Genomic DNA, 24,864 nt, shown 5'->3' with positions numbered 1-24,864 from the left:
CTCCTAAGTTATTTTGACTTAAGGTATATTGATGCTTTCTATGACTAAGGAAGGCAAATTCTGGGGATTAATCCCTCCTCTTGAAGAATGCAGTGTGCAGATGGAAAGTCTGGTTACCACCTTTGAAATCTTCTTTATGCAACTTCTGGGTCCATAGTGGGTTAAAAGGCTGGTTTATCTGAAGGCAGCAAGTTTTTGGACATAACTTCATAGATTCAAGTCTATGCAGATGTCTTTGTTCTAGTTCATCTGGGCTAGGGCAAAGGTGTTCCCAGAATGTTTTACAATGTATTTACAAAAGTAGATTTATAAATCGTAAGATCCCCCAAGATATGGAAAAAGCTGATGCTTTTAGATTTAGATGCTTATAGTTTTAGAGGCCAGAGAATGTACACACAAACCATGCTGGCTGTAAATGGATGGTGGGGGTCATGTCGCAGAAGAAGAAGGGATTGGAGATTAAAAGATCACATACTATCATCAAATGCAAATGACTGTGTTGCTACTTACCTAAGCTAAATTCAGATTTGGTATTTATCAGAATAATTTTTAAAGTAAAATCTGCTGGATGTCTTCCCACATTTTTTTTTATCTGTCCTAAATTGTTAGGTAAAGATTTTGTGAGCATGACTTACTAGTGAAAACACTAGAGCTAGAGCATTGCACATTCTCCAAGCTGTGTGGAAAGAAGCAGCAATACTGTGTTGGAACATGTGGCCCACCTGCCTGCAGGTATCAACCCTGGCACCTCCCTGTGCTTGGGCACTGATTTGGTGATCCAGGGGGAGACGGGATTTCTTCTGGTAGCTTTGTTGAATGCATCAGTGAGGATAACCTCAAAGAATTTGCACATGGAATCTCCACCAACCCAGTAAGAATTCAGAATCCTCAGAGCAACAGACTGGGGGCCTTTAGCAACTGCAGTTGGTTAACACCATGGTGGACAGGCTTGCCACAGGTTTTACCCTAAGAACTGGACATTTCCAGTCACCAAGATGCACACAAATGCAATGTATGACACCATATTATTAGCCTTCTATCTCAGTCTATTAAGTCTCTACCTGGCCAGGTAAGGTGGGGCGGGGGGTAGTGGGGAACAGGGAAAAAGGCCTGCAATGCACCCTGAGAAGAAAGGGCAGGTCTTCAAACTGCTTCTTTCTCTCTAACTCCTAAGTGGATGTTGTCTTATCTGATGGCTGCACCAGCTAGAAAGGAAAGAGCCCTTTACATTTCTTCTTAGGTTTACCTAATAAACTGTCTAACTATTGAGACTTTATTTCCAATCCACAATACACCCGCTGCCATATATATGCACAAAAAATTCACACATATACACACATATACACACAAACTTCCTCTACACATACACACACATTGTAAAACTTAACTCTATGGTATGGTGGGTATAGGACAAGCAATAAATCCTCTTGTACTTCTGCTATGTCAACAAACCAGACTAGCCACCCTCAGCTTTATGTAACTCAGGAAATCCCCAAAGACCCCAATTTCAGAAGTGGGGTTTTGATACCAATCACATTGATTATGGCACCTTAGGAACCTAGGTGTAGAAACTCACAAACAAGATGTAGAGCTCTAGAGGTTAAAAAACTCTGATGAAGGCAATGACCACCCCTCATCCCACCTCCCCCCATTTACCTTCTCCCTCCTTATTAAAGGCTAAGGGTTTATCTTTGCACTTCTGTGGCTGATAATGAAGTGCACATCATACCAACACTGAGACCGTGGGAGTCACAGCAACTGGGGAGTTGGAATAAAAAGCCCCATGGCCCACATAACCAAATTATGGCAGCAGTGACATGACAGGACACAGGCATCTCCAGTCATGAATGCAGCAGGCTAGTGACCCTGTAATTGCTGAACTCTCTTTGCCTTTGCAAATTTTGGGTTTTTTAAATAAAACCATGGCAACAATATGTAAACAAACAGACAAAGTAAGCTTCCAGCGCAGACATGATAAAGGCAAGCATTGACTAAGGATATGGTTTTCTTTCATCTTTGTAAGGACCTGTAGAGGTGAGCACTGTGATAGTTGGGCTATGAAACATGGCTGTAAGAAGCTGAAGTGACCCCCAGGGTCTCTGCTCCAGAAAGAGGTATCATCAGGCTCTAGGGGTTTGGCTCAGAGCTCACAGCAGTGGGGCATGGTCTTGGTGTCTCCTACATCCCAGAGATGACCACTGACCTCAGGTCAGTTTCAGACAGTCCAGTGGTAGAGCTATCGGGGCCTTGTTGCCTCAACACAACACTTGCGTGCTGGCATACAGTGGCAGAGAGGCTCACAGAGGGCTCTGAGTTCTGGTGAGGTGTCCTTGTGCAAGGTTTCTCTCTAGGGCTCCATTCTAGGGACCTGGCAGAACCTGCATGGCAGAGGACAATTCCAGGGACTCTTGCTCTGCAAGAAGCAGAGTCTACGACTCAAGAATGAAGACAGCCCAGGGAGGAGTCCTACCAAATGCTTTCTGGGTCAGCCTATTCTTGACACACGATCCAGTCTCCAGTTCACCCTACTGGGTCATGGGGTCCTGCTCCCTCTGGTGTCTCTTTAGAGATAAGCCCAAGGTTTCGAGGAGCTGTGCCTCCCTCCCCACCACCCCACCAGAGCTTCCTGGGCCCCCAGAATCACCATGAATTTTCTTCAGGGATGTTTCTTCTAGCAATGACCATGAGACCTCATCAAATGACCAGCTACCTCATCAAAGTTCGCACCCTTGTGGGGCAGAAGGTGGAAATGAGTGACAATGCCAGATGTGCTTTAGTTAACACTATGCCCCAGCCCAGAGGCCAAAGTCATAGGCACTCTCCTAGCCACAGGACGGCGGCTGGGTTAGAACTACACTCTGCATATGGTGCATCTAGTTCTTTTTCTTTTTAAGATTTATTTATCCATGCATATAGAACTGGAGTACAGGCCAGAGGTGTGGGGGCCAAGGGGGGTGAGAGGATTCACCAGAGACAGAGTGGGAGCAGTATAGGCAGCTGGACTGAAATACACTAGTGAGGGGAGCCGCGGGTGGGACAGGAGAGGTCTGCTGCGCCCCCACACCTGCATATTGTTCTTTAATCTGGACAACTCCCATAAGAAACATATTTCCAAAATGAAATAAAAGTGTAATATTCCTTCTGAAAGAAAGGACTATGCTTAAACTATAGCTTAACCAATTCCAGAGAAATGGCAACAGCTCACCCTTCCTTGTCATCAGAAATGTCTTCAGTGGACTTCTCGGTCCTGGGGATCAAGATCTTTCTTGGTGTCGGTGGGTCAAGGCCACTGGAGTCAGATGGCTGTCTTTCTTTGGAAGTCCCTAGAAGATGGGGAAATGGGGCATTATATTTCCGCCTGCGCTAGGAACCTCTCATCCCAGGACACAGCACACACTGTTCAGAAGATGTTCTAATCAGAAATGGCTTTTTTCCCTTAATACTTTCTGAAAGTTCCTCTTATAAGTGTTTTAAAGGGGATTTCTGTGTGCCTGCCTGAAATTGAGAAAGAAAATAGAATAAATTTATTTCAAATCATCTAATAATAAAAACTCCCAGGTCCTCCCTGATGGCGCAGCGGGTTAAAGCACAGCACTGAGAAGCTAAAGCCACTTTAGCATGAGTTTGATCCCCGCCTGCCCCGGAGGAGATCCACATGGCGTGGCAGACCTCTCCTGACCCGCCTGCTGCTCCCTTCAGCAGTGTACTTCATCAATCTGCCTATTCTGCTCCCCAATCTGTCTCTGGTGAAACCTCTCACCACTCCTGAGCCTCTGGCTTGTACCCCAGTTCTGTATGTACAAATAAATAAATCTTTAAAAAAAACAAAAAACAAACAAAACAAACCCTCATATCTGTGAACAATGAGCTGAAGGACCAGGCGGATTTAGGATATATCCCTGGATTAGGGGGCACTGGCTGACCTGCTTCTCTACACCCCACCCCTCCTCCCAACTCGGCTGGGCCCTCTTCCTAGGAGAGAAGACACTTTGTGTGAAGTCAGTGTGAAAGGACAAACCCAGGGTGGCAGCCTTGGGAGGCTGGAAAGTCAAACTAGAAACTTCTCTGTTTTTACTACACTGAAGGAGCAAAAGCCACCTATTTTATTTTTGAATCACAAATTCTCTATTTCAGATTTATTATTTTTGGTAGTTATTATTTTTGGTAATAGTTTACTGAATACTGCCTCACCAAAGATTTAAGGTACTTAAGTAATACAAAGTCCAAAAGAAACCCTGGCTGCCTGAGAGGAGGCAACAGTCATCTTAAATTTCAGTTCACAGCTCATAGCACCAGAAAGGCAGGAACAGCCCAGTGGGCGGCAGAGTACATGTGGAGAAAGCAAAGAAATTTTTCTCTCCGGGCCTGGCATATCAAGATGCACTGGGTACCGTTTAAATGGTGTTGGGTTTGGCAAAGTGCCCTTCAATAGATGACTGGTTAGAGAAACTGTGGGGGATGTTCATACAGCAGTGAAGAAAGATGAAAAAAGTGGCATCTGGGGCAAAATGAATAGAGTGTGAGGTAATTATGGTGAGTGATACCAGTCAAGGTATGAAAGACAGATTTCACATGGTTTCACTCATCTGTGGAATGTAAATCCAATACCCCCCATAATTACTCACAAACAATAGAAATAAAAAAATTAACATGGAAGAATGAATATTTGGTTACAGGGCCGTAGAGGAAAGGGTGACTGGGGGTGGGGGAGGGAGGCCGATGGTGGTTTGGCGGAGAGAAAAAAATTCAGTAAGTGCTGGTAGCTTTGGGAAGCATATTACATTTGCAACTCAGACAAGTGTACGCATAAAAACACGGTACAGATAACTAGAAATATGTTTATCATGGGTAGTAGATTCTCTTTCTCAGTTCTCTGAGTTGTGGAGTTTGCTTGCGGTGCTCCTAGAAGGCCAGAACCTTGACTTTCTCATTGATAAGCCATTGCATGTGCCTTACATTTTTCTTCTTAGTACAATCACCACTTTCAAGCAGTTCTAATCCAAGAGTCCCTTGAATATGGACATTTATTTTCTATTGTTAGTTATGCTAAATCTCCTCTAGCAGCCCACCCCACCCTCAGCCAGCAACCCCCAGTATCAACAGAGCACCCAAAATGGTACTTGGGTAAATTTTACTAATTTACTGAACAGTGACAAAAATAGGAAATTGCTAAGATCTTGGTAAATACTAACTTACCTTTCTTTGAGCTGATCCCAGGAATGGGCGGCACCAGGAAAAGCAGGGGTAGAGTTTGAATTAGCACCAACCACCCCAATGACATACAGACAGTTTCCATAAGGCCTCCTGCTTAGCACCCCAAATTAGGGAGCACAGGCAGAGGAAAGCAAATGGTTCTGAAGGCACAGGGGCAGCCCTTCCTCCATTCAAGGGGGAGCTTAAGCCTCCCACCCTGTTAGCACCTCAGATAATCAGCCAATCATGAGCGTCCACTGAAAGACACTCTTCTGAAAGAAACTGGGGTTTACTCTGCTCACACCTGCTTCTGGCTACTTCCTCAAAGATGTCTATGTCCTAAGTGGTGTTACTAAGCAGAGGAATGGTTAAATCATCTGAGGCTCAACAGTTAGCTGGGCACTCAGAGCCAGCATGGGGCCCACTTACACCTACTTTCTAAGTTGGAGAAAACAAACATTTGCTCCACCTGGAACTAAAATTAGGACATTTGTTTTACAGTTTGAATAACTGAATCAATGACACTCATCTCTTCTAAAATATTTCATTTTTCCCACTGATTTGAAAATAAAATAGCCATAGCTTCCTATCTAAACATATGGATAGGGTGAGATCCCAAATGCTTTTGGTTCTTATAGAGGATGACACTACTCCATCTCTCTACCTCCTCCTCCCTCTACAGTCCTATAGCAATTCCACTGAAGGGAAATAATGATCACCATAGAAATCACTTCACCACTGACGGCTTATTTGGTCATTAGAGTTTTCTCTCCCAAAACCACATAGTGAGCAGGCAATTAACAATCATTTTTGTACTTGTCTGTTTCCACTGCAGCTATTTAAAAAGGTCAATACACATTCTGTGGGGTGACTTATTAGTTTTTAAAAGAACTGTTTTTAAATTTTAGTGTTTGACTATGTATCATCTCAGCCCCACCCACCATTGTTTTTCATTCTTTGCCCTTTTGTCTGGAGTTTTCCCCTTTAAGTCACTGAATAATAACATTACTCAATAAAGGTAACTGACATTATGAAATATTATGTAAAATCACCTTTACCTCAATCTGGATCATGAGATTTGTCACACCCTGTTTGCTGTGCAAAGACAGACTCAAGACCAATCCAGTCCCCAGCACAGGCCCTCAGAAGCTCCGCTACAATGCTGAGTTACCATCACCACCAGTTTGCTGCTGTTTCAGGTGGGTGGGTCCAGCATGAAGGGAGGTCCATTAAGGGAGCAGTCAAAAATCACAGTGAGCATTAGATTATGATTTGGCAAGAAGGCCTGCTCAGAAACTGGCAATCCCCATGAAGGGCTGCTTTGGAAGGTTCACCAAGGGGTCTGCCTAGGAGGGTAGGAGTCAAGAGGGAGGGTCACACATCCTAGCCCCTTCACAGGATTTACTCAAACAGGGAAGACCCAAGGAAAAGGCAAGTCCAGGCGAAATCACTGTTGGGTTAGTTTTCTGTGAAGGAAGAGGCCCCACTCAGAAAACCAGAACTTAACTAAGGAAATTGGGGGCTTCCTCAGAGTTGAAATCTTTAAACTCACAGTGCTGCCCTGACACATGAGGGAAAGTGCTAAGCAGGAGGGCCCAGGGCTATTAGCAGTCACTGGATAGCAGTCCACTCACTAGGGAGCTAGGTAGAGACTCATTCATCATTACAGTAACTGTACTTCAGTCTAGGTAAGTGTCAAAGACTGCGCTGCCCTTAACTGGTTAGCAGCGAGCAAACAGCCAGGTTTGTCGCTTCCAGAGCCTCCTCAGCCCCCCTCACGTCTGGTCTTCTCTCCTCACCGTAAAGGCCAGTTCCACAGAAAGAATAGGTTGTATTCAGGCTGGACTTAGGATAGGAAATGACTCCATCATGCAGTGTTATCATTCAGTATTGTGAACATTCTCTAATTTCATGTGATAGAGTGTTCTACCTGTTGAAAGTAAGGACATGGGTGAAAAGTCTAAAGTCCAATATTCAGGAACCATCAGTACAAGTTGGTTATGTTCTGCATTTAAATAATAAGCATTACTCAGTCCTTTAAAAATAATTTATTTTTTGTTACAAAGTTAATTATAAAAGTTTTAAGAGACTTAAGTATACAAAGGTTGAAACAAAACATCCAAAAATAACCAGGTATAAATGTTGGTATTTTCCTGGATTCTCTTCTGTCATACATACACTACTACTCTCCAAACTGAGATCAGATGGCACACAGGTCTAATTTGCTTTTTAAGTTTAACTCATAAACATTTGACCAGAGTGGTACATTTTTTTTTTGTAACATTGTGTACAAAGCATGAAATATTGGGTCGGGTTATAGATTATTTAGCCAATTCACTGGTTTTTATGATACCATTATTAAGTTTTAGGATACTTCATGGTTTTTTTTTTTTTCAGTGCAAAGTACTAGGACTTCTTTGATCATCTTTGTGCAAATTCCTACAAGCAAAAGTATCCATCGGGTCACAGCTTTTCTGGGACTTCCCATATCTAACAGCAAACTAAACACTCCCACCAACAGTGCCTGGGAATGAAAATATACACCTAGTCATCTTGTAACAGATTATTCCTATGCCTCCTGGTTCAATGACTTCACTGAGAAGCTATAAAAACACACAGATGCTCACTTTCCTTTTAGCCCCATTAAACATTAAATCCACATGAAAGGACTGACCTGCATCTCTAAATCAATGCTCTTTGTACTTGGCATCAATCCTAAGCACAAGAATGCCAGTAAACACCTCCACTGCAGTACCAGCCTGGAGTTAAAATTAGGTCCATGTCCTAACTTGGTCCATATTCAAGTCCATGTCCCAGCAGGAGGGCCCTTGCCAGACCTGGGCACTGTGGTAGGTAAGCAGCTCCCTTCAGCTAGGGTGACAAGGCACCTGGAAATTTGTCCTACTCTGTGAGACTAGGCACCCAGCAAAGGATGGCCCCAAACTCCAGAAATGGTTCCCAAAAGAAACTAGGCATGGGTGTGAGTACCCAGGACTGTCGTCCACATACAGCCAAGTCTCACATGACCACAGACAGCAAAAACTGTGACTTTAAATTCCAGAAAGCTATTTTAAGACCTCAACACTTTGAAATATGTTAGTCTTGAAACAGGTTGATTTTGCAAATTATACCGATTCCTCTAAATAGACTAATTGCTTTTTCTGACTTAACAAGTTGTCCTGGTAGGTTGTTGAATAAAGCAGCACTGCACCCCACAATCCTGACCTCCAAAAAGCACGGGGGAACAGCCATCCCCTCGAGGCTCTGAGAGGCCTCTCCCTCCCTAGGGAAGCTGAGCAGCAAGGTTAAGAAACAGATGTGGCTTCCTGACTCCCTGTGAAGGACTGTTCCCCACAGCTACAGAGAAAAAAATACTAAGCCATCGTAAGTTCATTAAAATCAGGTATTAAATACTATTCAGAGATGTGGGAAATCACATAAAGCCATACAGAAACTTACTTCACTACAGACTTAAAACTAAAATACTTTTTCCAGATCTGTAAAATGACTGATAAAATGCCTATTTTATTTTAAGTATGACTGGTTCCTCGGGTCAGTCAGCAAGGAAGTGGGAGGGGAAGGGTGATGAAAAACCAGAAGTCAGAACTCCAGGGCAGTTGGCGCCCTCACTGCCGAGTAGAAAGCAGCACTGCTCACCTCACGATGTCTGCGCTGCTGAGTCTGACTCCGACACTCTCTGCCCAGGGTCTTACAGGGCTGCCGGAAACACCAGACACCAACCAAAGGAGGCCACAATAGGCACACTAACGTGTGCAACAATAAGAAAAACATAGCTTTCCTCCTAACTTATACCAAAAGACTGTATCGATTATACATTAACGTTCATCATTTGAATATTCAAAAGTAACCCATTTTCCACATTGTTAAATCATATTAACACAGTTTCTTTAATAGCAGTTTAAGTTTTGCAAAACTATCTTCAGGTATCATATCAATGAGCACCGTGATTTTTAACACCACAACTGGAATTGGCTTTGCTATAAGCTAAATGGGGGGAGAGGTTTCAAATTGAAAATGATGCCTTGTTTTAAAGTTGGCTTAACAAAATATTATAGTTTTGTTGGTTTAACAAATATTTCAATTATCAGTTAACACCTTCAGACTCAAATGCACTGGCTTTACCAAGTAATGGGAGAAAGTCATAAAAGAACATCTCAATCATGCTGACTTCTCATTTCTTTCTCTCATCCTAAGCAAACTGCCTCACTCAACTTCGCCGTGTAATCTGGAGCTGTTTCTGGGCCTCTCCGGAGGGTGAGGGAGATGTAATCATAGGAGACAGGGCAGAACGCCTCGGGGGAGCAAGCAGACCCCCAAGGAGCAGCACCTGCTGTGACATAGGCAGAAGCAGGGCTCTGCATGAAGCACACACTGAAGCTCCTCCTCCAAGCACCAAACTGTCTTCCAGAGTGACAAATCCACATGGACCGCAGTATAAAGATAAGGAGTAATCTGGGAGCCACAGCTGAGGGAGATGCTGGAGGAGCGGCAATCTGACAGCCAGGCCACCTGTTGGCGCTCGCAGCAGTGTCCTGTGTCACACAAAGCTCCGTGCCCTGCAGGCGCAGAAGACACCCTATGATGTTCTGAGCAGCCAAGGAGGCAGGAGGAGAGGTGAACCCAGGGAACGTGAGTGCTCCAGGTCTGCTCCTGCAGGGAGGACTTCTGAGTTGGAGACAGCAGCATGGGGGGGAGAAGTGCCATTCTCAACGGACAACATCTTTGCAAATTTGAATGCTATACCAATTCTAAATATAGGAAAGTGCTAATTAAAGCCTGGATAAATTAGTTTTTTTTTTTTTTATCATGTTTAGAAAACGAAACAGACAGACAAAACAGTCAAAGAAATAACAGAAAGTGGTAGGTTTCTCCAACTGTTTCATTAATTAAATTTTTAGTTAAAATATCACAGAGGAGAAAGTAAAATGTATAGGGTTTGTGCTGCTGTGAGAACTCAGAAATATGACCTAGAACATGCTGCCCTCACAATCTCTCTGGTCATCACAAAGGCACCTGAAGTACCACTTCTGGTAGGTGGCACTATGACAAGGCCGGGATGAAATACTGCAGGGACACATCTTCATGGAGCAGATCAAAGTGGACCATCTTCTTATTTACAATATCTGGGGAGAGAAGAAAATTCGTTACTATCAAGGCCATTTTAGCACACTCACTGTCATCCCTAATAGAGTTCTAATCTCTGCCTTGGGTTTGGGTCCTCCAGAGGCAGCAAGTGAACTCTCTGCTTTCCACAGCCAGAGATGCTGAAGGAAGGGCCTGGTTTTGGCCAGTTCACTCATAGACAGTGGAAAGAGAAGGGGGCAGGGAAGCTTCCAAGGCTTGTGATGAAAATCCACAAGGCAGACTTCCTGGCAACATTTACCCAAATCACCACCACCAGGGAAAAACAGCTTCCGGTCAGTAAGCAACCTCAGTGTGCTGAGGAAAGTCGTGTCATGCTTTCCCTTCCCCTGTGACAGGCAGGTCACATACCAGCAGTATGAGAGGGAGTACTGCAGTAGGCCTGCCTGGTGATTTCGGAAATGCTGCCAACCCTGTCAAGGACCTCGGTCAGCCACTGTGTGTGGCTCAGGGTGCACTTCAGGGCAGCAGCACAAGGCCAAAAAGAAATGGAAGTGGGAAGCCACTCAGTTCTTCAGAGAGCAAGGGGTGAGGGAAGAGTGACAACAGAGTCTCTCAAGAAGTAGCCAGGGTCCACGAGCACGCAAGTTGGGAGGACAGGAGCTGCAAGGGAGGCGAAGGGCGACACATTGTACCTGAAGGCTCAGAAGAAAATGTGGCTGAGGCCGGCTGGGGCTAGGGCCAAGGAGGAACAAAACTCATGCCATTTGCCTAACACGGATGGCACTTGAAAGGACAATGCTAAGTAGAAATAAGTTAGAAGGACTAGATAAATATTGTATGTTGTCACTAATATGTGGAACATAAAATAACTAGACATAGACAGTAAGGCAAGCTGAAAAACTACTATTTGAGAGCTGACTCCAGAACTGAAGCACCAAGGGGAGTCAGGAGGGGAAATAATAAAAAGAGAGACATAATGGTCTGCAGTGGTAGAAGCATTATGGGGTTAGCCTCCAGAAGACGGAAAAGAAACAAAGAGTGGACCAGGACAGCAAGCCCCAGGTGCAGAGAACAGTCACTGGTGAGCGGCAAGCGGAATAAGGGTCGAGAGAAGCAGAAGGGGTGTGGAGGGGTATGGGCCAGCACAGACGTGGTTGGTGGAGAATGAGGGTCGGGAGTACACCTAGGGCCTGACACAGAGCCACACTTGGCACATGCCACCCACAGCCAGAAACCAGAGGTAGACTAGGAGGTTTAGGGGGAGTAAAAAGGAGGTAGGAGGAATTCAACTTCTATTATGTCACAATTTGCTAGTTCTGTTGCATTTGAGTACATTGGTCACCCTTTGGGCACAAACCTAGTCCATGAAAACACTCCACTGTCTTTTGAGCATAAGGCGTAAGTGAGCAGAGCATCCTGGGTTTGTACAATCCCCACTTGCCATACTTCCAATAGGCACACAGGAGGGTTAGCTCAGGTACTCAACAGGGGCAGTGGGAATCGCCCACCAGAGATTCAAGAGCCAGCCCAGAGCTATGAATAGTCATTGGCCTTCAGGTGATCCCTGAGGCCTAATAAGTACGATGGACTTTTGAGAAGTGTGGTCTTAAACCTCTAAGGACCTGCACTCAACCACACCTCTGCCACTCTCGGTTCTATAGACATCCATGCCAGAGTTGATGTCAAATTTTCCCAGGATGCAGCAGGACACTTGTCTCTTACTTCCACCCTGACCTGGTTAACACTTCTCCTTCGTAATCCTGGCCCCATCTCTGCACTATCTGCCTATCATCATGCTAACACATAAGCTGCCTTCCTGGGGTTTCTCCTTTCTGGTTTCTCCTGCTTTCCTTCTTAACTGTCATTCTAAAGGATTGGTCCTTGACATAGCCACCTAGAATTTTCTTGTCCTTCTCTACTGAATGCTGACTGATTATTAGGCATATTCCTGTACTGTACTTCTCAGCTGTCCTGCTGTGCCTCACTGCTCAACCAGGAGTTACTACCTCAGAGGGGTCCCTTCTAAGCAAAGTCACAGGGTCATTTTAGATGCTGTAATCTTAGTGGCAAAGATACAGGAGGATCTTGATTGACAAGAATTTTCTCATGTGTGGCCAATGAATGAAGTGTGCTAAAGTGTTTGATGAAGATGGATTTAGCTGGAACCAAAAGACTATATTCAACAACTGGGGTTCAGCAGGAAGCAGAGAGGCCAATATATGTGACTTAAGAAACAAGACAGGCTGGGTTGGGGACCTGGAGAGAGCACGAGGGGAGATAAACATAACAAAACGTGGGTACTCAGCACCAATCCTCCAGACAGCTTCTCTTTGGCAGACAATTCAAACCCATCTGCCAAGCCAGAGAGCCCAGAAGCCAAAAATGCCAAATGCTAAATGTCTCCTTGCCCTAGAAAACTTAAGTCCTCATGACTGGGTTTACCATTACAGCTCTGAGATTGCATATGATTATGAGACTAGAATTGATTAAAATATTTTAAATTTGAAAACAAATCAAATGCACTTACTGCATATGGCCTTTGTAGGATTTACTTGTTGTCCAGCCAGAAATTGCATAAGCTTCCTAATGTCTATGTGTACTTCAGCCATCTGTTCTGGGTTCCTATCTTGAGAAGCATTTTCAGAGGCTAAAATGACATGAACATTTTAAAATATGCCGGTTTTGGATGTAACAGGAAACAGAGATAGCACAATGACCATTTACTTAAGTAAATGATTTACTTTACTACTGATTTTAGCATCCTGGAGAAATCATCACTCATTATATAAGCTTAAAATTAAGTCCTGTCACCGTAAAATACTACATTAATTTCCAGGGACCTGATATATTACCTATCTCCCCTTTTAAGACAAAGTGAACTAGATCTATTAGCACTCTTAAATGTTTGAAAGCTAAAATATACAGAGCTAGCTCAAAGCTTCTCATTCTAAAGTAGAATAATAAAGAAAGCATCCTTTCAGCTTCTGGTGAAGTGTAAAATACTCTTTACTACTTATCAAAATAAAATGAACCACCAAAATATTTTATTTCATTCAACTAATACTAAAGTCTCATCATGCAGATTTCATTTTGCTGCAGCAGTATGCTCTTCACTACAATAATCCCTTGTAGTGCTATATAATATGCCTATAGGAAAAAAAAAAAATATATATATATATATATAAACAGTTGTATGCTTGCTTCAGAACACAAGAGTGTGGTTAGGGAACAACTATCCCTGGTTCCTTGCCTGGATTCTGGATGAGTATCCCCGTATCCCAACCCCCAGACCCTGACTATGTTGTACAGGGTTCTAATCCCCTCTGAACACATCCAGTCAGTTACCTCAGCTCTCACTGCTCATTGATTCCCTAGTCCCTTATCACCCTGTATGAAAGAACATGAGTGAGAAGTTATGAATTTGCTAATAGAATTTCTTAAGTATTAAAGAAATTAAGTTAGGAGAAAATAAGAAATATTATCCACCTTTCTGATTCCATTTCAGGTGAGAAACTGAAATCTTTAGAAGCAGAAAAAATCATGTAAGAACTGGATGAGTTCCAGGAGATTGTTTAGCTTGAGCACAGGTTTTCTAGAGGAGGAAAGAGTGTGTCGCTTTGTGCCCATGCAGGCCCCCTCCCCACTGCCTGGCAGTGGTAGACTATCAGCCTTGGTGATTTGTCCTCTACCCAAGTAAGAAAAATAAGCTACTGAATTTCAACCTTTTTCTTATTTGAGACTCAGTAAGGCTGTCATTTGGAACAATTCATCAACAGCAAACTACTATACACTGAAGAACTTACCCAGTGGAGGATTTCCAAGATCTTTAAAATGAGTTGAAACACACACTAGTTCAGTTTCTATTTTCAAGTTCAATTCTCCATTTAGGTTTGCTTCAATAATCTGCAAATTGAGTATTTTATATAGTCTTAAAAAAGAAAAGAAAAAACCTATGGAAATCAGCTTCCACAAAACAGGGCGACAAGAGGCTCCACAAACCCCAGAACACTGGTAGCACCAAGACCCATGTGGTGTAGGCAGTAGAGAGAAACAAGGCCAGAGAACCAGGAGCTCAGAAATTCTATTAATACCCAAGGAGAAGTAGCCCTCATAGTGAAAAGCTCAGGTAGAACTGTGGAGTGGGGGAGGGGTGCTCCACTGGGAGGCTGGGGCAAAGGGGTGGGATTTGGAGGAGCCAATAGCAGCTCCTCACAGGAGAGAGCCTGCACTGGGAAGGTGGGACATGCAAAAGTTCTAATAGAATAGGATGAGTGATAGGGTTTATGAGAGGGCAGAGGAAAGGTCCCAGGAAGGTAGGAGAGGTAGCTACAGGTGACGCTGCTTTAATGTGCTAATATTTTGTGATTACATGGGAACTGAGAACCTGGAGTTATGAAGGTAGAAAACTATCTTGGTTCGCTCCCACACCCAAAAGATACTCCCAAAAGACACAGAAAACCATCTGCAGCAACAGGATTCTGGTCAAATTTCAAACCAAGATATTCCAGGGAAAAAAGGATAAGAGAAATACCATTAACTACATAGTATACTCAGATGTGTGAAGGCATTGCATAAAGTAGATGCCAAGTGTAACTTACCTCAAAATGAATTAGGGGAAATTAAGAACAATAGCAGCTCTAAAAAAACAGCATGAATCAGAGTTAGGGAAGCTCAGAAATGAGATAAAAAGATAGTATACAAATATAAAAAGAGCACTAGCAAGCCCAGACAATAATTAAAAATATAAGGACAAACTCAGATAGGAAACTAGACTAGAAGAAAGGCAAGAACAAAGAATACTAGAAAAGAAAATGACCAAAAAGTTAAAAACAAAAATTACCAAATAGAAGCAGAAATAAAAAGGGCCAGAAAGAATAGAAAGCTATGAGAGAGTAGCTTATAGGATAGTGAGAAAAATTCAAGTTTACTAGAGTTCCAGAAAACCAAAACACTGGAAATAAAGACGAGCTAGCAACCAGCATTCCAAAACTGGCCAGGCAAGGAGATGTGGACCTAAATGTAGGGAGGCCACAGTCCACACCTTTCTGACTGCAATGTCCAAACTGGATTTCAAAAAGAAGAGAAAAGTCCCCTGGGGTAACATTCCATACCAGAAGGTAATGGGCATAAGAGAAGCACAGGCCAAAGCCACATTGCAAACACTTTCTTGAAAACTAATAAAATATTCCTGTAAACACCTGCTGACTGATTGACCTTTAAGAGGATGAGTTGTAGCAGGCAAGTGTGAAAGTCAAAACTAAATGTGGGATTACAGGAACAGAATAGCCTAGAGTTATCTTATGCTGACAAAAGAGACAGAATGTGACTATTATAAAATGAGAAAGAGAAAAATATGAAGAAAATTAATATGCTTGTTGACTGGCCCATTTTTATGAGTGGGCCAAACCATGTCATAACTACAAAGTTAACAATCAGAAACATAAAACCTTTAGAATTTAAAAACAACGAAAGTTTAAAAAATAAACTCAGGACCCTCCCTGGAGGCGCAACAGGGTTAAAGCATAGTCCTGCATGTGAGCAGCAGCTGTTTCAGTGCAAGTTCAATGCTGGCCCCAGAGATGATCCACATGGTAGGCAGAAGTACAGCACTGTAGTCGTCATGCTGTCTGTTCTGCTCCCCACTCTGTCTCTGGTGAATCCTCTCACTGCGCCTCTGGCCTATATTCCAGTTTTATATGAATAAATAAATAAATCTTAAAAAAATAATAAGCTCAGATGTTGGAAAACGTGCTTTCTAAATTCCAAAGGGTTGGAGACATTGTCAAGAATCCATGATTTCTCAGGCTGTGATGCCACATGGCTCCAGCACTGTCTACACAGCTGGGTCAGATGACTGACACCTCCCACAGTCCCCAAATTTCTACCTGCTCTCCTATCCCTGCCACTCTCCCTGTGTCTTTGTCTTCTCCACAGATCACAAAAGCGTCCTTTCTTTTCATTCAGTCCTCCACCACCTCAACCCCTGAGTTCTTTTAACTGGAGAGAATCTAGAAATGAAGTCCACAGGGAGACACATATGCGACCACAGGGCTTACGATTTCCCTAACCTGCCCAAGCCACATTGTCTTTCCGACACTGTCATCTACCCATATTCTAAAAGCCTGGCAGGTCTTTGGAAAGCAGTTTGCAAGTCACATTTGCTCAACTAATATTCACCAAGACTGCTACCTAGCAATTGGCAACATAAGACAGCAGTCTCAGAGTGCAGGTACCTTGGGAGGTGCAGTGATCCCAAGGTGAGAGTAGTGGGGACCCCTGCTGAGGCAGTCTGCCTACACCTAGTGAATACAATTTAGAATTTGCTAGTCTCCTGGTTCTCAAAATTGGTGAACTATTTCTCAGAGTTTTACAACAAAAGCAAAAGTTTTATTAATTCAGTTGAGCTCTGATCTCTGAAGTTCTTGACTTTAAGTAGGCAAATAGCCCCCAAACTTACATACCACAGAATCGAGTAGTTTCTCTCTGCATTGAGTATTATCAACCAATCTTCTACTATTCAGAAATATAATGCTATATTTCTTAGTCCACTCTCCTATAATCCAGAAACAAGACTGAAATAAAATATGTCAACAATCCCTGTGACCATTCTGAGCCATCCCCCCCTCCCCCCGGGCTCTATAAAGCTCAAATAAGCAATATCTGAGGGGTACATTTTCACTGTTTTTGAAAAACAATGGTTTGATAAAAAGACATATTCAAGAAAGCAGCTCACAGTGGTCTTATACTAACTTCAGGCTTAATCACTCCCTGAGGCTTTCTTTAAATTCCTAAAATGTGAGTATTCAAAGGTCAGCCCCCTCAGCCCTTCTCTGCTGAGCACACCTAGCTGCAGACAGTGGTACGGGAGCAATCTCTCTGTAGGAGCTAAACAAATGACCAATTCTTTCTCTGAACATCAGCCTCAAGTCTGGTGTGACTGATACCCGTACTGCTACCTTCATCAACACACTATTTCTTAATAATCTGGATAAAACTGTACATCTTCCCATGTTTCATTATATACCAACCATTTATAGAATGGTGAGTTGACCCCACGTGCCCTTAACATAGATTATCTCTCAACAGCCAAAAAGTAATAACGTCACCCCCTAACCCCCAACCGCAACCTCCACTCAGCACTGGGCTTATGAAATTGAGCAACAAGGGGAGTGGCCAGGGTCTGTGTGGCTCTGAGGACTCACTTTTGCCACAACATCATGATATTTCTCATCCATTAAACCAGATTTCCCTGTTTCAATCACTAAGTTGGGCTGTGTAGCTATGAGTCCACATTTCTGAGAAAATATTTAAAGTACAAAACAGCACAGCTCTTATCACAAAGCATGGCTATCTGATGTGTCCAAGATAGGCAGCACCAGTGTCCCTATAGCTTTTCAGAATTGGCGTCTCAGCTCCAGCCCAGCTCCCAAAGGAAAACCTGCACTGTCACAAGACCCCACCGCATTAGTCTATGAAGCACTATCTCACGACACAATGGAGATTGCTAGTGGCCCATGTTGATTTTTCTGCTGCTGTGTGAGTCATGTGCAAAACCCTCCCCCTGACCCCATTGCCCATTAAAGGCAGAAGGAAAGGCCCAAGAGCTCAAGAAAGACAGCTCAGCGTCTCCAATGAGAGTAGGTATTTTCAATGTGCTGAATTACTAAGTCTATATCATGTAACCTTCACAAACAGAATTCTGGTCACCCAAGTAGATCTTATTATGTACTTGGCTAATCTGGCTTATGTACACTTGCTAATTTCCCATTTAATGTTCCAGATTGCAGAGGTTACACCACAGTTAAAATGTCTTTCAAACATTCTAAATCAGAGAAAAATACCTCTGGTGATTTTAATCTCAGCTACTTTGCTGACTCATTTCCATTGGACAGAAAGAACAAACAAGTGGATACTTGGGTTAATTGCCTCCTTTTCTCTGTTGGGCTCCTCTGAACCTCTCTGGAGGTACCCAGATATCCCTGGAGGAAGTTTACAGGTTGACAACTTGATCAACAGCCAGCAGCTATGGAAGAACACAGTCTCAGAAAGCACAGCTTTGAAAGAATTTGGCTATGATGAAAATGAAATCTATGAAGATTATATAGTGAAAGAATTACAACTGTAGAGTTAAAATGGCTCATACACCCTTTCTAGACTTAGAAATCTTTTGCAATTCTAAAGATGTCCTGAAGCTAAATTTCATCCAGGTCCACCCAACATGTTCTAACTGCCCATGAGGGGCACTCCTATAGCCAGTGGCTAGATGCAATGACAGCAAGATGGTTTCCATTTTCAAGAGGCCAGCAGTTCTGCATGGGTTCCAAGACTCCCACAGGCAATTTATCAGTAGTACTGAACAGAACAGCTCAATAGCAGAGTGTCTCACAGTAAGGACAATGAGAGAAGGCCTAGGAGCTAGGATGACTGTGATAATGGCTAAGTGTTTTCTGGGGAAAGATGGGAGACAAGAAATAAGTGTGAAATGGCAGTGACAGACCTGGAAAACTGGCATTATGAGGAAGGATGAAGAGTCTAGAGGTTCTGAAGAGAAGGTGTGTCCAAGGGACAAGAGATGAGGCCTGGCTGATGGTACAGAATAATTGTTTAGGCTCCTTCAGGTATGAACCATGGTTTTTAAATATTATCATATGTGATTTTTTTTTTTTTTTTTTTTTGGTGGTAGTGGGGAAGAGGGTCTGAGTGAGGAAAAATTCAGGATAATCCCAGCTGTGAACAAGAATTAACCACAATTTTCCCATACATGCTATGGCATTTCAACACATGAGCAATAGACCAACATAAAAATAAACTCAAAACTAAACTATCCTTCTTTGTGGCATAAGAGCTGTTTTAAGGCAAGACAGGTATAAACTGAGGATACCTGATATAAGTTGCTATATAAAGACATTCCAAAATCACTGCTGTGACTCACTAACAACATACGTATTAACAGGTAAAATACATAATGTCTGTCTAAATAAGGAAAGAATGCCAGAACTGCCTAACATATGTGTAATGTACCACAATTAGAAATACAAGGGGTTAGGACACTCCACAATGAAGGAGAGTGAAGAGCAATAAAAAGGCGCCAAGGGCCTGAGTAAAGCTGCAAATGCTCAACACTGTGCTAAGCTCCTCCCTTAAAGAGGGGTCTGTCTATTCTGGACACCACCTGGGAACATGAGGGCGCCACCCCCTCCCCCCCAAGCCCACTTCCTGCTGGGATACACAGTCTAAAGCACATACAGCAGAGTTCTTTCCGAAGGAAGTCATAAATTACTTACAAGGCGATTGCTGATGTTTTTCATTTTTTCCACAACACTTTTCATAATTTTCAAGCTTGGTAAATAAATACTAACCTAGAAAACCAATCAGAAAAAGTCAGAAGTATTAAAAATAATATAGCCAACTACTAACAGTTGCTCAGTGTCTACTTTGATATGTATATACTTAAGGCTAGAATTCTGTGTTTTACAATTGCGTGAATAAAGTTCATTTTAAAATATGAAAAGAAAAACAATCACTGAACCTACCCTGGTTACCCTGGTCACCAGGTCCCTGTGGGCATTCTTCTGGCTCCAGGATTGAGATTCCCCATATGAGTCCAGGGGGACCAAGCCTCTCGCCCCACAGGCTATCCTCCAGAGATGCTCACACCCAGCTCAGGGGACTTGAGAAAAAATATGGCCAGCAAGCTTCTGCACCAATACTCAGACTGGGTTGCCAATAGTGATGGAAGTGATGCAGCTTTTCCCAATCGGTGCAGCTGTCTTCCAGGAACAGGGTTATTTCTATAATTTCTTCTTCAATAAATGGTGAACAAAAGGCTAAGGACCCTGTGGCACCAAAGTGATTTTAATGGCTCTGAGATTCCTGTCAGCAAGACTAGGGCCGTCTCCTGTTTGCTACCACACATAAATAGTATAGATACTGCTTCTGACAGGATGAGGAAAAAATTAAATTCTGAGAAACCCAAAGTGGGGCCCAAGGCATGACTTCCAAGAGATATGATGGGCCCCCAAAATATATCAATTTTGTTTAGTTTTACTTAGGTGCTATTCCTAAGACATTTTTCCCCCTAGCTGTAAAGAGTGTTTTTCTACTGTATGCAGTGCTGGCTCATTTACGATGTTTTATGTAAACAGAAGACAATATTCCAAACTTTTCCCCTCAATATCCCTAAGAATGACCATCCCTTTCTTTTCAGGCATATAGAACTTTCATATATATTACGAAACTATAAACTCTAAAAATTTAAATCATGTCATTTAATATATGATGAGCAACTCACCTCAGATGCTGGGATTATAGGTTCTTGTAAGTCCTTCCACAATTTTCTAGGAATAACCTTTACAGGGATGTCGTGTGTTATAATGCGACTACTATTTGACATAGATAACTGACAAGAGAAAAAAAATTTTTAAATTTCAATGTCAATATGAAAAACAAAACTGAAAGACAAAAAAAAAAAGCTAAAATATCAAATCAAATCTAAGTGGATTGTTTTCAATTCACCCACCAAAATCCATTCAAAAAGTACTTATGATGTACCTAGTGGTGTGCCGATAAGAGTTGGGAACTCTAGAGAACAAGACAAGGCCCCCAATGTTTCTGTGGACAAATCAATTACTAAGCAGGCAATGACAGCAAAGTTCAATGAACTATATATTATACATATAATATCACACCCTTCAGAAACTAAAATAAACCAGGTGAGTCTGTCAGGTTCCCAGACGGGGCAACAGGAACGGCCTCTCTGGCCAAGCTTCAGGTTACAACAGACAAGGAGCAGCAGCTAGCCATAAGCAGCAAGGAGGGGGAAGCTGAGCCACCACAGGAACAGGTGGGTAAAGCTGTGAGACCTAAGTAAGTCCCTGTGTAGAAGGAGCCAAGAGACCACTCTGTGTGCACAGGACACTCGTGTTCTATAGAGCCTGTATGACTGAAGTGATAACAGCAGTATGACACATAAAACAAAGTATCCTGCAATTTGGGTTGGGAAATCACTACATGTGATTTCCTTGTCTTCCTTTAGTAACTAAGAAGTACATCAACCTCACATTGTGATGTGAAAAACTGATTAACTCCAAGAACTCCTGATTACAGAGTTGTGGGGAAAAAAAATGAATTGAAGATTCTTCTTTAGCAGAGAGCATTATCAACACTTACACAAGAGTAATAAAATACATAACACGTATAGAGGAGTACAGCAAAGAAGGAGGGGTAGAGGGAGTGGAGACACTGACACTAAGCCTCAAAGGAAGACAGGGCTTCACAGAGTAGAAAACAGATTCAAGTAGGAGCTCCAGAATCACCAAAGGCAGGGAGCTGGCAACGAAAGCGACACATCAGTGAACCCCTGAGCAGATGGCAGCTTCCCACTTGACTCCAAGATACTTGGGCCATATATATGGATTTCCTTCTTAAACAGTGAAAGACTGTGGTATATGTGTGTTCTGAGGAGAGTCACGTGCATTAAGTTCACTGGCAGTAGCTAGTATGGAAGACAAATGTTTTGCTCTAGAATGACAGGTCATGTAAAGGTACTACAGCAGATGAGATATCATTTAGATACAGACAATACCACTATAAGAAATGGAGAGATGAAGATATGGAAAGACTGTCTAGGAAAAGGCAGCATCCTAATGAAATAGTATATGGTCAAAATGCTATGTAAATATAAGAAACTGACTCCAAAGGAAAACTAATAATTATATGCCATAGATATTATATTTTATATATTAATAAAAACAAATTAGCTTTCCACATACTGTTAAAAAATCTAAGCCTGTATCTAGTTTATTTCTCTTGGAATTTGAGAATTCTTCCCCTCCTACTCACCAGTTCTATAGAGACTGTGAGACAGGGAAAGTATTTATTAGTCAGCTTGACTTTCAAGGATCTGGCATTCTGCGCAGTTTTCAAGGCTCGAGATAAGTTTTCTGCTGTCAGCTCTAAATAAATCTCATTATTTTCTTCTGAAACACCTTCCATTTGAAATTCGCTGAAGAAGTTCTCCTAAGGGAAGAAAATCCGGGGTCCACCTGTGCCCTTTCCAATGGCACTCAGGGAACTCCTGCCTCTGAGGAGCTTCTTCTCACCTGTTCCAGCTCACACCACATACTCACTCCTCCACTGGCCACCTTGTCCGAGAGCATGAAGTTGAGTTTCTCAGGACTGATACGCAGAGTGCAGGTTTTGGCAAGCTTGGCTATCATGTTACTGACACCTATAGCAGGGGATTGGAGTAAGGAATCACTAAGACTTGCAGCCTGCATCCTGAAAACTTGTGGAGCTTGTAGTTAACAAGATACAGCTGCAAAGAAAAATTACTTCCTGCGGATAAACAATGGTATCCCTTTGTAAATCATTTTAATGAAGAGGTCACACGCCATCAACATAGGGCCATCAACAGGAGCCTACAGGGTGCAGCTGCGACACTATGGTCAGGGTAGGACTAGGCACAGCAGGAGGGGAGGGACCAAGGCGTCCTGGAGGGTATCTGAGCCAAACAGGTGATAACTACAGATAAGGCCAGAGACAGGCTTTCTTTTCTTAAAAAAAAAAAAAAAAAAAGGCGCGTGCTTGGCATGAAGTTTTGGATGCAATCTTTGGCATCAGCTTTCCCAGCCCAATCCTCTAGCGTCCCTCAGCCCTCCCCCTCGGCCCTGCGCACGCCTAGCCCCATTCTCCTGCACTCTCTCCCCCATCCCCACCCCCCGACCCCCAACCCTTCCGCTCCCGCGCCTCCCCGCACGCAGGGCTCTATCCCACGCCAGTTCTTCAGTCCCCGCGCTCCCGCGCTGCTCCATTTTCCCGCGGGTCCCTACCCGCAGGCCCTCGGCGGGGGCACGCCCACCTTCCGGCCCGCCCTCTCCCATCTTCCCCACACCGCCCTGGCCAGGCTATGCCCCAACTCACGAGTGAAGTGGTTCAGACAGGCGGTGTCCACGATCTTGGCCCGGAACTTCATGGCGGCATCAGGGAGCGGGGAGTCTGTCAGTCGCTGACGAGAGTCGCTCTTTAAGTGTCCCGCCGGAAACGCTGGACGCTTCGATTGGTTCCGCAGTGCTAGCGTTTCCGCGACGTCTGGAGTCCCGCCCTGGGGGAGGTGGCTGTCTGAGGAGACCGGGACAGGTGGACCCCAGAGTAGTGGCCCTGGGAAGTGGGGCTCTGGACAAAGTCCCTAACAGGAGGTCAGGGCCTGGGTTACTGGCGTGCTGGCGTTCGGGGTCAGGCGCCTGGATGAGAGTGGCATCTACTTTTCGTGATGAAGTTCCAAATGTTCTGAGAATTCACCATTTGAAAGAACTTTGCAAACAGTGTTTGACTAATCATGTGTTAATGTTTCAGCAAAGCTATTGCAGTGACTTTAATGGGCAGACCAGTAACTATTACAGGGGATAAAGTAACGAGTTTTTTTATATAACTAAAATAATAGACCTATAGGATTTACAGAATTTCTAACAGCTGCATTATTTCATTTTCTAATAGATTTCTTAACTTTCTTCCAAATACAAATACTTTGCCCTCAAAGTCCAAACATGAAAGGCTTAAGAAGCCCTGAACTAAGAACATACAGCCAAAAGAAGAACTAGAAATACTGACAAATTGTCAATTTATTTTTCTTTCTTTTGTGACTTCTGAAGTTTGATGCTTGTTTACAAAGGTCTTCCTATCCAATGCCATACAGGAATTAGCCCAGGTTATCTTATTATTTTTTATGGTTTCATTACTTAACATAAATCTTTTACTACATCGAGAATTAATCATGCTATGAAATGAGTATGGGTGCAATTTTGGATTAGATAATTGCCGTAAGATTTTGTTTTTACTAGCCCCCTTTAAGACTATCGTTTACTTTATTCTCACATAGATGTAAATCTTATCTGACTTACATAGAAGCAGACTTGTGTCTATTCTGTTGGCCTCTCAATACCAAACAGATTGCATTTTTGTTATATATTTGTGTCACGGAGCTATTTCCCTTTGTTAATTTTTTTTTCCAGAGGTTTCCTCACTTTCTAATGTTTAGAATTAAATTGGCTTAAAATGCAACCCTTTGATCTTTTATGTATATGTGTTTAGATATTTTTTAAATGTTCTTATATTGTAAATACCAAATATATAAGCACACAGAATAGTGGGAGGGAGCCTTTTTTCATAGACAGTCTCTTCATGAACCATTGCTTGTCATCCTTCATCAATCCTTTATCTATCCTCACACCCATTTCCTCCTTTTATATTATTTAAAAATATATCCCAGATATGTCACTTCATCCTTTAATATTTAAATATTTAAATTTAAGTGATGAGAATTTTTGTAATATCAGTAAGATACCATTATCACACGGGTTCCTAAACATAATTAACAATAAATCTTTAATATTCCATAATTGCTTCATAAATACCATAATTAAATTATTGATTAAACTGAATTAGATTAATTTAGCAAAAACTAAGAAGAATTAAGAATAATTGAATTTTTTATCCACATATAAATTGCTTTTTTATTTATTGAGGCCTTTTTCTAGTCATCCACTGTTGCTCAAGATTTTCTTCATC

At 42.7% G+C, this 24,864-nt stretch overlaps 1 protein-coding gene across 1 annotated transcript; it reads right to left on the bottom strand.

The window, feature by feature from the left end:
* Window positions 1-7,288: 7,288 nt before the first annotated feature.
* Window positions 7,289-23,278, bottom strand: HUS1 (HUS1 checkpoint homolog (S. pombe)). The gene is made up of 8 exons (XM_004675949.2): window positions 23,221-23,278; window positions 22,401-22,528; window positions 22,141-22,317; window positions 20,591-20,698; window positions 19,584-19,658; window positions 14,103-14,202; window positions 12,827-12,946; window positions 7,289-10,337 (listed from the first exon to the last, which is right to left on the bottom strand). The coding sequence occupies exons 1-8, from the start codon at window positions 23,270-23,272 to the stop codon at window positions 10,255-10,257; spliced, it is 843 nt and encodes a 280-aa protein (XP_004676006.1). The 5' UTR covers window positions 23,273-23,278; the 3' UTR covers window positions 7,289-10,254.
* Window positions 23,279-24,864: the final 1,586 nt, after the last annotated feature.

The sequence above is a fragment of the Condylura cristata genome, unplaced genomic scaffold, assembly GCF_000260355.1.
Source record: "Condylura cristata isolate star-nosed mole 26May11 unplaced genomic scaffold, ConCri1.0 scaffold00004, whole genome shotgun sequence".
NCBI lineage: Eukaryota > Metazoa > Chordata > Mammalia > Eulipotyphla > Talpidae > Condylura > Condylura cristata.
Note: the sequence above shows the minus strand (reverse complement) of the source record. Positions and strands in the feature narration are given on the sequence as shown.

Excerpts from the sequence above, each read along its gene's own strand:
- HUS1 (XM_004675949.2), bottom strand. The coding sequence starts at position 23,272 with ATGAAGTTCCGGGCCAAGATCGTGGACACCGCCTGTCTGAACCACTTC. Across the intron at positions 22,318-22,400 it reads TGTGGTGTGAGCTGGAACAG|GAGAACTTCTTCAGCGAATT; the intron begins GTGAGAAGAAGC and ends TTCTTCCCTTAG. Across the intron at positions 10,338-12,826 it reads TCCTACAAAGGCCATATGCA|ATATTGTAAATAAGAAGATG; the intron begins GTAAGTGCATTT and ends TTCTCTCCCCAG.